The sequence below is a fragment of the Kryptolebias marmoratus genome, linkage group LG20 (assembly GCF_001649575.2).
Source record: "Kryptolebias marmoratus isolate JLee-2015 linkage group LG20, ASM164957v2, whole genome shotgun sequence".
Lineage (NCBI taxonomy): Eukaryota > Metazoa > Chordata > Actinopteri > Cyprinodontiformes > Rivulidae > Kryptolebias > Kryptolebias marmoratus.
Window position 1 is genome coordinate 13,326,832 of NC_051449.1, and position 12,246 is coordinate 13,339,077.

General features: G+C 41.0%; 1 protein-coding gene across 1 annotated transcript; it reads left to right on the forward strand.

Moving 5' to 3' along the window:
• The first annotated feature begins 967 nt into the window (after positions 1–967).
• fndc7a (fibronectin type III domain containing 7a) lies at positions 968–9,917 on the forward strand. The gene is made up of 14 exons (XM_017422115.3): positions 968–1,140; positions 1,636–1,654; positions 1,879–2,136; positions 3,115–3,375; positions 3,879–4,136; positions 4,230–4,481; positions 4,571–4,825; positions 5,541–5,798; positions 6,471–6,728; positions 6,875–7,129; positions 7,331–7,594; positions 7,690–7,719; positions 8,271–8,307; positions 8,726–9,917. Exons 1-13 carry the CDS (start codon positions 1,084–1,086, stop codon positions 8,300–8,302), a joined length of 2,457 nt encoding a protein of 818 aa, XP_017277604.1. The 5' UTR covers positions 968–1,083; the 3' UTR covers positions 8,303–8,307; positions 8,726–9,917.
• The last annotated feature ends 2,329 nt before the right edge of the window (positions 9,918–12,246 follow it).

The following is a 12,246-nucleotide window of genomic DNA, read 5'->3' on the forward strand; positions in this document are numbered from 1 at the left end:
TGAAAATATCCACATTTTTATTTCTGCAGGACGAACATAAACACTTCAACCAAAGCAGAGGCTGTAAGTCAGTAATTATTGATTTCATACTGAATGCAATGAAAAATCAGAAAAGTTCACAAATAGAAGGAGGGATCTAATACCTGATTTAAAATGAAGTTTTACTGCATACTAATACGAAATTTAGATCACTTACAGACGACAAACAACCTGGAACTGTGTGTTTACCTGTTTGAAAGCACTTGTTCTCAGTAACTTAAATTTGATTAACCTTCTTTTATTTACGAGATGCTCCACACCCAACTCATAACACAATGTAGCTTTTATTCTCAACATGTCTCTCTCCCTGCAGGATTACTGTTAAAGAGGACGTATAAGCTAAGTTTACAGGTACTTCTGACTCTTATTGTGGTTACACAAAAGATGAATTGTAGATTTATTGTAGAAAAGTTATGTTTTGTTTCAACTGTGGCCTAAACTAACTAACTTTACTCAAACATAATAGCATATCTCTACACTTAAATCCAGATTTGTGTTTTAAAAGAGATGACAAATAGTCTAAAGAGTCAGAAACATGTATTAGTTGTCACACGGGTCTCAAACGGGAACCAAGCAGGATGGTGAAGCATATTTTTTGAATGAAACTTTAAACGACCCATGAACTTCCTTTTCCTTTCAGACCCAGCAGCAGAAATGGGTCATCGCTTGTGTCAGTTCGTCTCTCTGTGCAGGGCGTTAATATTTGGAGGAAACAATGACCCAGGACTACTCTGGAGACAGTTGTGGTTTTTTTTTAATTTATAAACAAACCAATTCATGAATAGCTTGTAATATAAGAGTGATTATTCTCATCCCCCATCTCTCGCTCTGATAGGCCACTTAAACACCCCTGAGGGGAGGAGTTACAGCCTTTGGGCCTTTTGGTATTTGCTGAAACAATAAAGCACCTGTCGTCTCATCCGAGAGGCAGGCAAAAAAAAGAGAAAGAAGAGGGGGGGAAAAAGTTTATTTTAAGCCAGAGCTGCTGCCCTGAAGTCAGTTTGAGGATCATCTCTCCTTCAGGCAGAAAAAAACTCTTTAAGGATGGGAACGACGCCGTTACAGACGTTAAAACTTCTACTATTATTAACCTTCACAGGGGTAAGTGATGACTACTTCTGCATTATTGGTTCTAGCAAAAGGATTTTCACAATAATAATAGTTACAAACAAAACAACTTCTTTTTTGTTATCATTATGCCGTACTTTCAGCTTTTTTTCTGCCTTTTCATAGTTTCCATCTGCAGATGAGTAGTTGTGCATGCAGAGGATGAACTTTTACACAAACACAGGCTCTTTTGAGGGTCACTGCTTTCAACAAGTGCGTGTGGCGGGCTCAAGCTTAGCTCAATAGACAAATTCATTCCACCCTGAAAGAAATACCTGCCCTGAACAGACCTGAAATCTGTGTTGAGTGAGTGTAATGTGCAGCCTGCTGCCCCTCATGCTCCCAGAATATGATACAGGGCATAATTTGCCTCAGGATGTAATGTGAAATACTGACAGCTTGCTGCCCCCGGAATGATGTTTGCTTCCTTTTAGCATCACAATGTTTTCTTGTTTCACTCATTAACTATACACAATTTGTCTTTTCCAGATATGCGCTGCCCAAAATGGTAACTACGACTTTCTTTTAAACTTTCCCTGAAGTTTAGATCATATGCAGCATCCATTAAAAGCAGATTACATTATGAAGCAAACTGAATGTGCACATTTTAATCTTTTTTTTTTTGAGCATTAGATGTTTGTTTTTACACAAACTCAGAGTCCAAACTAACATCTAAAAGTCATTTTTTTAACAAATACATTTGTCTTTTTTCCTTTTTAACCCCCCTCTCAGGCATCACTGTGTCAGTGTTTACGGTGACATCGAGGAGTATGACGGTGCAGTGGAGCGGCCATTCTGGGGCCAGCTCCTACAAGATCACAGCGACCCCCAAGACCTTCCCCTCGCTTCCGGTCTTCGCCCAGTTCAGTGGAAACACGGTGATGGGCTCTGTTTCCTCGCTGTCACCAAACACGATGTACGCCATTCAGCTGGAGGCCATGGACAGTGCTCTCAATGTCCTCAGCAGCGCAACGACGATGGAGACAACAGGTCAGTGGAGACAGGTGACAGAGAAGCTCAGGTTCAAAAACCCTGCAAAGATCCTGCTGCACTGACAGGAAATAAGGTGCATCAAAATGCTAAGTGACAGTGTGAAGGCAGCTGGGTCTGTGTAACTCTTATTGTATCAATGCAGCCTAAAAATTCAACAGATTTTGCAGGATAGTTGTACAAAAATCATTGCAAAAGTGCTAAAATGCATAATAGTTAACAGATTTGACATAACAACTCAAAGCTCACACCTCCCTGTTGTATGTATTGTATCTTAGATGTGAGAAATTGTTAAAAAAAACAGATTTTTTTTCTGATAAATGAAATAATTAATTGGTCAGAAAATACAGAAAAAAAAATTTTCACCACATATTTACATAACAGGCTTACAACTTGTTTTTGAAGTTTTAATTGATGAGTAACAACAAATTAAAAGCTTCAGATAGCCCACATTTTAAATGCTGTAGTGAAACAGCTTCACTATAAATTATTTGTTCCAAGAAACAACAAAGCAAAAAGAAAACTAAAATACAAAAAAGCAGACACTAAAAGGCAGAGAAGTTCATGGAATTGTTCTTGAAGTTGTTTTGTCTTTTGAACGTATGATTTATTTATTTGAACAATAAACATGCTTGAATTAACTAAAACATATTATCTTGTATCAGAAGTACAATTGCCTTTGTCTGCCTAATTTGATGCTGAATTTCTCATAAATCTAAAATTTATCAAATGAAGTTTGAACTTTGTACAGACTATTTGTGTATGTGGATTCTAAAACAAAGGTTTGAAATTAAATTTCCCCCTTTTTAATTGTGTGACATCATCTCATGAGGCTCTATTTTCTTTATCTCCTGGTGGAAAATAACTCTTTTGATACATTTAATTGTCAGCAAAGTCTGTTAATTTGTTTACTCTGTAAATTTAACTGGCTTTTATTTTGACAAATGCCCCTCTCTGACTCATTTGTCTGCTCTGAAGCTCCTGACATCCCGAGCATCCAGAAGGCCTACTCCAAACACAGCGACAGCATCACTGTTGAGTTTACCACGTCTGTCGGGGCGACCAGCTACATCCTGAGGGCCGAGTCAAAAACGGGGGATTTCTTCCTTGAGACCGACGTGCCGAGCTCCCCGGGCACCGTGGTGCAGCTCCAGCCCTACACGGACTACATCCTGAGCGTCATGTCTGTCAACTCGGGGGGACGGAGCCAGCCTTCGTATCCCACCGAGGCCAGGACAGGTACGACAAAAATACCATAAAACACAGAAACAATGGACCCCGTGTGTTTAACAATCAAGACAAACAGTATTCTTGGAACACGGTGACCTTTTCAGTCCTGTTCAGACAATTAGGAGTTTACTTGATGATAATTAGAGTATGATGACTGAAATGCAGCCTCTCGGTTGTTCCAGCTGAACAATGACCTGTTATCTCGCTCCATCGGCAATAACAGCTTATCATTTCACCGCTCATTGTGACTGATTCTCCACTTGTTGCATCCAACGCAAAGCGGTGGAAACTGTATCCATCCTTTTGTCCTGTAGCATTTACAGAACCTGAAAGCAGAAACCATGAGAACTAGGTTGTCTCCCTTTTCTGAAAGAAGAATGAATGTAATATGGCCGCAGAAAAATTCTTTTATATTTTATACAAAAATAAAAGGCTTAAGAATAAGAGACGTAAGGAATCTTTGTGTGTCTTTAGTTGTTTATTTTAATTGCTCTGCTGGATCCTGTTTGCAGTCGTCACTGCGCCCCAGATGAACACAACCTCCCCGAGCAACAACACCATCCTCGTCACCTGGCCCCCGGTGGAACACGCTGTCCTCTACTCGCTGGTTATCATCAGGGAGGGTTCCAGCACCCGCGTGAAGCTGAACACCACCGACACCAGCGTGACTTTTGACGGCCTCGAAGCCGGAACCACATACTGTATCAAGGGCACAGCCTGGGACTCTGAGGGCCAGACTGGGGACGACTTCACCGTCTGCCAGATCACACGTAAGAACAAAGGGCTCCAGCAGACGTAAAAAACCTAAACTGCACCACCTGGATAAAAACATATATCTGATAAGATTCTGGTTTCTTTGCCAGGTCCTTCTAGCCCTGATGTGACCTCGATCGAGGTGATCCAGGGCCGGGCTCTTCAGATCACCATCTACTGGGCGTACGTGCAGGGGGCGGCACACTACTTGGCCTGGACCTCTAATGGCCAAAACTGTTCTACAGAAGGCACCTTTTGCTACATCATTCCTCAGGAGTGTGGTCAGAACCACACTGTCTCTGTTGTAGCCTACAATGAGGCCGGACCCAGCAATCCCTCACAACCAACCAGCTACATCACATGTGGGTTCCTCACGCACAGGTCACAGGCAAACTTAAAATCTTTTACTTTTAAAGTAAACTCGGATTGTTTGTGTCTCTTTCTCTGACAGACCCCTGTCCCCCGGAGAACGTCTGGGTGGAGGAGCCCACAGCCGGGAACTGCTCAGTGGCGTGGGAGGAAGTGCCGCTGGCGGAGTACTACATAACCTTCATCAAGAGGGACGACGGGATAGAGAAGACGTGCAACACCACCACTGCCAGATGCCCGTTCTCCTGCATGTGCGGCTACACCTACCTCACCAGCGTGTTTCCCTACAACCAGGCCGGCACCTACCTCTTCGCAAAAGTCCGCAACTACACAACCAGTGAGATCATTGCACACTCAAACAAGAAGAAAGAAACACTCAAAAAACAAAAAAACACTTAAACCCATACTATTCTTTTGTTTTATCCTGACATCATCGCTTACAAGTAAAAAAAAAGCTTCATTGTCTGGTAAACATCCCTGAAATCTCAGCCATGGCATTGTTCACACAACATTTCTTTTTAAGGTAGATACTTTGGGGTGTGATGATGGGAAAAGTGCAGGTGTATTTATTGTAATCAGTTACAGGTGTGCCACCTCTTTCGCAATAACCCTGGCTCAGAGATTCAACTTTTAGGGGCAAATGGAGCCAAGCCATTGTCTGCTTTATCAGATCGGTGAAAAGGTTCACTGTAAAAAAAAAAAAAAAGCAGCAATAGTATCAGTCCTACAGGACACCACAATATGAAATATAAGAGATAAGATACACTTGTTGAATGTTAAAGTTACATAAAATAGGAATTTTACTTCAATATTGAATTTTTAAAAAGATATGTACACTTATATATCACTACAGACAAGTATAAGAATACAAAAACAAATCAATTTTTACACAAAATCAATATTTCTTGGTAGTTTTGTACATAAAAACAGTAATTAACATGTTTTCTGCACATTCAGCTCCATGGTCACATTATTCTGACATAAAATCAAAACAATCATTTTTTGCTGGAAAACCACTAACATGTTTACTCCTCTGCATTTCTCCTCCCCAGTTCCCTGTTGTCCACAGGATGTCACAGTGATGCTGGTTTCTACAGAGACCCTCGAGATCATGTGGTCACCGGTCAAAGGGGCCGAGGTGTACGAGACCACCGCAGTGGAGACTGGCGGCATCGTGCACTGCAACGACACGTCGCCGGTGTGCACGCTGTCCGATCTGAGCTGCAACACGGCCTACTCTGTGACGGTGACCCCTTGCAGCGAGCTGCGAGGATGTAACCGCACCTGCGCACCACACACGAAAGAGACAGGTATCAGCGGGCTTGCGTTAAACCATGTTAGGCTGGGTCAGATAAAGCATCTAATATCTGCGGGAAGATTCATAAAGTTGAAATCTGTTTATTTATTTGGTAACAATACGTAATGAAGCAGGCACTTACAGGGTACATAGGTTTTGCACTTCAAACATAGCAGGTTTGTACCCCTGGAACTTACCAGGTATGTACTCTGAAACACCCTGTAGGTACCAAGCATGTACCCAGTAAGTACCAGGTATGTACTCTTGTAGCTCCCAGGTACATACTAGTACGTACCATGTACATCCTCTGCAAATATCCTGTAAGTGCCAGGTAATTAACCAAAAAAGACCTGTTATGTACCAGGTATGTACCCTGTAAGTACTAGGTATAAACTAGGTACTTCCCAGGTACATTTGTGATCACCTTGTGTGTAACCAGGTACTTATCAGGTAAGTACCTGGTACGTACACAGTAAGTATCCTTTAGGCATCAAGTGTGTACCCAGTAAGTACCAAGTATATTTCTGATATGTACCCCTTTAAGTATCAGATTCATACCTGGGAAGTACCTGGCTGTTTTATGTATTGCTGCCACTTGTTTAAACTCATCTTCCGCTCAGCGTGAACATGGATTGTTTAAACAACAGCCTCTTCCTTTTTTCCCGTTCTTTCTGTCCTGCTGCAGCTCCCTGCGCTCCAGAGATCCTGGACATAACACAGACCAGCAGCTCGGCGTACAAAGTCCTCATAACCACCCCGAACTCAGGCAGCGCAAACTACAACGTCTCTGCCGCCGGACCTCGTAGCACGCTCACATGTCAGACAAGAAACGGCTCCTGTGAGCTCACACAGCTGCCCTGCGGCGCGTCCTACGAGGTCACAGCAGTGGCCAGCACAGCAGTGGGCAGAAGTCTACCTGGATTCAGTAAAACCTTGGAAACAGGTATTGTTTAACCCCACATTTGAAGTTTGTGCACATTTTAGTTCATTATTTCGGTGAGGCAGACAATGCTGATCACTTGTGACACAAATCAAACTCCTCAGAGTCCAGCATGTCAGAGGTTTTTGACCCGTATTTTTCTTCTAAAGGTCCGTGCTGCCCCTTGTATGTGAATGTGACTCAGGTCACCCAGGCGATGACCAATGTGACCTGGTCTTCCAGCAGCGGTGCTCGCTCCTTCGTAACCACCCTGAAGTCCCCACGAGGAGAAGCCAAATGCCACACGCTGGACACGCACTGCCTGATGGGATGCATCACCTGCGGCACCAACTACAGCGTGAACCTGGCAGCCATCAGCAGCACAGGACACCAGTCTCAGTGCACATACAGTGGATTCTCATCCAGTGAGGACAAAGGCTCACGCATAGATTTCTAACATTTATCCCATGGTGGGACAAAGTTCACTCATCACCAAGCAACATGGCAACACACTTCATTTAGCATCAATATGGTCAAAAAAACAACAAGATAAGTTGCTGCTTTACATGACAAATTAAATGAAAATTAAAAGGAAACAAATGCAAGACTCGTTTTCTTTGTTTCAGGCGCCTGCTGTCCAACGGGAGTCAAGCTCTATCGCAGGACGAACAACTCACTCAGGGTCTACTGGCGTTCTCTGGGCCCTCAGGCCTATAAACACATAGTGGAGCTGTACGGAACCGGGGCCAACTACACCTGCATCGCCACAGAGGGGAGCATGTACTGTGACATCCAGGAGGACACCTGCGGGGACGTGTACACGGTCGTCGTGGCACCAGTGGGACAGAACGGGATCAAAGTCACCTTCTGCCTCACCAGGACGTACTCCGGTGGGTCATCAGCTACAAGTCGATTCATGTCACACACCTGAGTTTGCCTGAGTGTGTTAACGTTTTTTGTAATTATCTTTTTATTATATTTTCAGTTCCCTGCCCAGGAAGTAACGCTGGCATGAGTGAGTATTATCTAACAATATAACAGACATTAATAAACTACTTTCTTTCCAATAGTCAGATAGGAAGGTTTGAATCCAACAAAGATCTAACATCCTTCAGCTGATCCTCTGCTGTATGTCGAGCTAACATCTCTTTGAGAATCAAACTGGTTAATAATAAAATATTATTTTATGCATTCCACACTATAATATCTTTAGTAGCCTTTTTATGCCTGAATGATGCTGAGATTATAGTTTGGTGGCTTAACAAACAAGCACCCCCCACCACTCCTTTCAAAACAAAGGAAATGTTCTTCTGAAAATGGTCAGGTACAGAACAGACACATGAGTGAAAAAGCAGCCGAAGTCCAAAAAAAAAGAAAAGCTTTTAAAGACTTTCAGAAATACTGATCAAGACCACTTCAAGAGTTGAGAAAGTCCAGTTCCTTTAAGGCAAAATATTTAAAAAAAATGAGGGATGACTCAGCAGTTTTGCACATTACTGCATTTATTTATGAGCTGCTGGAAAACAACAGCTTTGCTGAAATGTTTTTTTTTCTTTCTCTCTTTAGTAATCTCTCGTAGAAGACGAAGTGCGCAGTAATTCTGGTGAGTTTATCCGTATTGTCTTCATGCACGTCCCGTTCTGTCCCGCTCAAGTTGATTGTAAAAAGAAATGGATGAAAGCTGTTTCCAAGCACACATCCACTGCCTGGGACTCATCGTGGCCTGAAGGTCGTCTTGTGATCGTGTCCTCGGAAAACTCAAACTGGTTCTACAAGATCGGAACAATGTTTGATGGGAATGAAAAGAAAGCACGTAGAGGAGCTTGTTTTTTTTTACCTCTGGGACCTGTCGGGTGCCTGTCGTCAAACATGAAAAGACAAATAAAGGGGACATAAAACGGGACATCTGCCTCAGGATCCTAACTCAGATATCTCATTGTGTTTGCGATGAATGTATGATCAACAAAAACGTTCATGAGTTTTCAGTAAAACTTGTTTTTTTTTGTTGTCTCACCCCACAGTGAACACCATCCAAGCCAACAACAAGGACAAATGACTGTTTTACACCATGGAAAGAGTAAAAAAAAAACACCATTACTAATTACTAACTGTTTGTGAAAAAAAAAACTTAAGTATAATTATAGTAAATGATACAAAAAGCCATACAACCCACATTAAACAGGAGCTTCAAGGGGAAATTAACTGTGAGAATTTATTTAGCGTACTGGAAACATATTTTTGATTTTGATCACTTAGAAAAGAAGCAAATTTGTCAAATATTTACTCTTTTGAGACGTAATTTCTGTGATATTCGGTATATATCACCTGCCGCCTAAGACAAGACACGATAATGTTTTTGCCTGTGTCTGTCTGTGTTTGTCTGCACTGTTAGCAAAATATCTCACGAACCAGAAGACAGATTTGAATGAAACTCTCAGAAAGTGATCAGTGGATATACATCTACTGACTGTTTAACTTTTGGAGTCAGCCCCATTTAAGATGGCCGCCACAGCTAAGCAAAAACTTGGCAAACAAAATTGACTTGAACTCCAATTTTACGGACACTAAGCTAGAATTTGGTGTGGTAGTGGCTGAGAGTCATTCCCAACGCATACTCTGAGCTCCACACATTGTGGAACATCTTTGCTTAAAACTCAGGCATTAACTGTTGGCACCAACCCTGTCTGTCAGCAAAATATTAATGAACACACACACACACACATGTCTCACAATAATCACACAAAACCATTTACAAGGTTTGACCGAAACAGCGTCAACTCCATCATTTCTCAGTGTAAGATGATCTCAGCTGACATCTCCGGCATGAAAGGCGGCGGGCGATATGCATTCTTTCAAGAATTGATAGGCCTTTAATTTAAAGACGTAATGGCATCTTAAAAAAGAAAAACTCCCCCAGACATTCGGCAACATTTGAACTGAATTATAAGGCGATATTGTAGGCGGTCTCCAAGTAGAAGGCCTCCACTCGGCTGCAGCCTGCCTCCAGGCTGGTCGGTCACAGCAGAACCGGGTCGGACTGGAAAATGGGACGGCACGTCTCAAGCTCGTCCACCTGGAGCCACGCATGTTCAGCCCCGTGGATGATACATCTGATCATGTTACCGGACACAGATTCAGTGTTACTCCTGCTTTCACTGGATATGTTTGCCCTTTTCCTGACAGATGAAAACAATAAAGTACCATGTCTCTGCATCATTTTCTGTGTGTGTGTGTGTGTGTGTGTGTGGTGGGGGGGATGCGTGTTTTTTCAAAAAGTAAAAACTCTGAGGATTTCTTCTGTAGGATAACTTATTTCTCTCTCTGCATCCTCTCCTTGTTTCTGCTGTATATTTGTTCAATTCAGCAAACAAAACAGTGACAGACTTAGGATATTGCAGGCTCAAGAAAAGAAAAATAAGGATTATTTATAGAGATATACACATAGAAATGCAGCACAAATCAGCTGAGTTTATTCTAATAAATATCATATAAAATGAGATATCATTGTTCATATTTTCAGCACAACCTTGGTAAAGGGCAGGACATCTTTTGTCTGTGGTCATGTTTTAAATGCTTTTTGTTTGAAGATGTATTTGCTCTGTTTATTGGTCAAATACCCAAATCCCAAATTGACGCTTTGACTTTCATTTTATTGCACTAAAAACACAATTAAAAATGTTTGAATATTTGGAGAGTTGACTGCCTGCAGTTTTAGCCAAAATCTGCATCTTTAAATAACTAGATTTGTACTTTGGGGGTGAAAATTCACTTTGAATGTACATTCAGTGTCACGTTTAACTCGCACTGACGTTGATTTTCTGCAAAACCCCAGAAATATTTAGCTTTGATTTGTTTGTTTATATTATTTTCCATGTCTCTGAACATCTTTTTTTCCAGTCATTATTAGCCTTTCAGTTTAGAACAGGTTTAAATGTGTTTACATGCGTCTATGTCTGTTAATTCAGATTCTTTACTTTAAACAGCTCCGCTTAAAACAGTCAAAAACAGTCATTTGGCTGCATTTGCAGAAAGTGTACATAATGTTTGGCTCCTCACATGCAGTGAACAAAAGATGTATTTCATTCGGAGGATCCGGCTCCTGAAGCAGATGGATGAGCTCAGGGAACTTTTTCTTCGCCTTCTCCCCGACTCACAACAAATGATCCCGTCTGTTTGTTCCAGTCGCAGCAGAATATTGTGATAGGATTTTATTACTCTGAATACAATTTTAAAAATCAATTTACTGATACAGTCAGCATGAATGAATCAAAAGAACAGTTTATTATCTGTGCACATCTAAACACAACACAACCGCTGCTTTTGTGTGGGTTTCATGTGAGAAATACCAACAACAAACAAGAAAAGACAGAAGTAGAAATTTATTTTCTCCTGATGTGATATGATTATAGATCTTCCCAACAAGGCATCACTTCACTGTAAACATTTAATATGTCAAAGAAGAGCGTGACGCTGGTGATACGGCTGTTTAGTTTCATAAATATCCAGCTTATATGCAACATGTTCAGCTATAACGTTGCATTTTTGTATAACGAGTTCTAGAAAATCATCATAACATAAATTGAGATTTATCCAATGATCCAAAGTCTTTTTCTTTGCTCTTCGAAATACCTCTGATGTTCTTTGTTTTAAAGAACAGATGACAGAGAGGATGCCTGAGAGATATCCTATCATGGAATAATAAACCTAAGAAATATTTCTGTTTTAATTTATTGTTATTAGGTTTTATTATAACCCTGGAGCTAAAGGGTTTTAGCATTTAGCTCACAAAACACAAACCCTCAGAAAACAGTCCTCACACAGGTCCTAAAGGTACATAAATAATTGCTAAATATGTCAGTAATATAAAGTGAAATTATCCTTTTTATATATGTGTGAGAGGCAAAGGATTAAAAGCCTTTTTATGGTGAAATTTGAATCAATCAGACATGAATGAAGGGTTTCATGTATTATTTAACAAACAGACGTCATATAATATCTGATTAGCTGTGTGTGGAGGATTAATTGCGGACAAACAGCAGCTTTCTGAGCCCCTCATGAAAAAAGTCGTTGATGTATCAGCAGGTTGGAAAAAAACATCTCTAAGGAGAAAAGTCCATTTTCTTCTCAGGAGGCAACAAAACTCAAAGGGCAGGAGTGTAATAGTCTCAAATGACGAAAGTGTGATTTCTAATGAACTAAATGTCTGATTCACACTGTTAACGAGTTCACCAAATTCAAATCTCTTGGCTTTATTTAGTGCATCAACAACTTCCTCTGAAACTCAAGAAAAATGTCTTTCATGTGAAAGAACAATGGCCTTTATCGCTGGTTTGATTTAAAAAATTTTGTTTTAAAGAAAATAAGAACCGAATCACGACAGTTAGCTTTACGTAATAATGCTCTCTAGCATCATGAAACAATGACATCAGTCCAGGAAGGAGTGAACGGAGGAAAGGCTCAGGTGAACTGAGTCAGAGTGTTTTAGACAAAAGAAGTCAGATTCTTTTACAGTTTTATGGTTTAAGAAGACACAGCTAAAGTA

Coding starts and splice junctions, on each gene's coding strand:
- fndc7a (XM_017422115.3), top strand. CDS start 1,084: ATGGGAACGACGCCGTTACAGACGTTAAAACTTCTACTATTATTAACC. Junction 3,376..3,878: donor TCCCACCGAGGCCAGGACAG/GTACGACAAAAA, acceptor TCCTGTTTGCAG/TCGTCACTGCGCCCCAGATG. Junction 6,729..6,874: donor CAGTAAAACCTTGGAAACAG/GTATTGTTTAAC, acceptor TTTCTTCTAAAG/GTCCGTGCTGCCCCTTGTAT.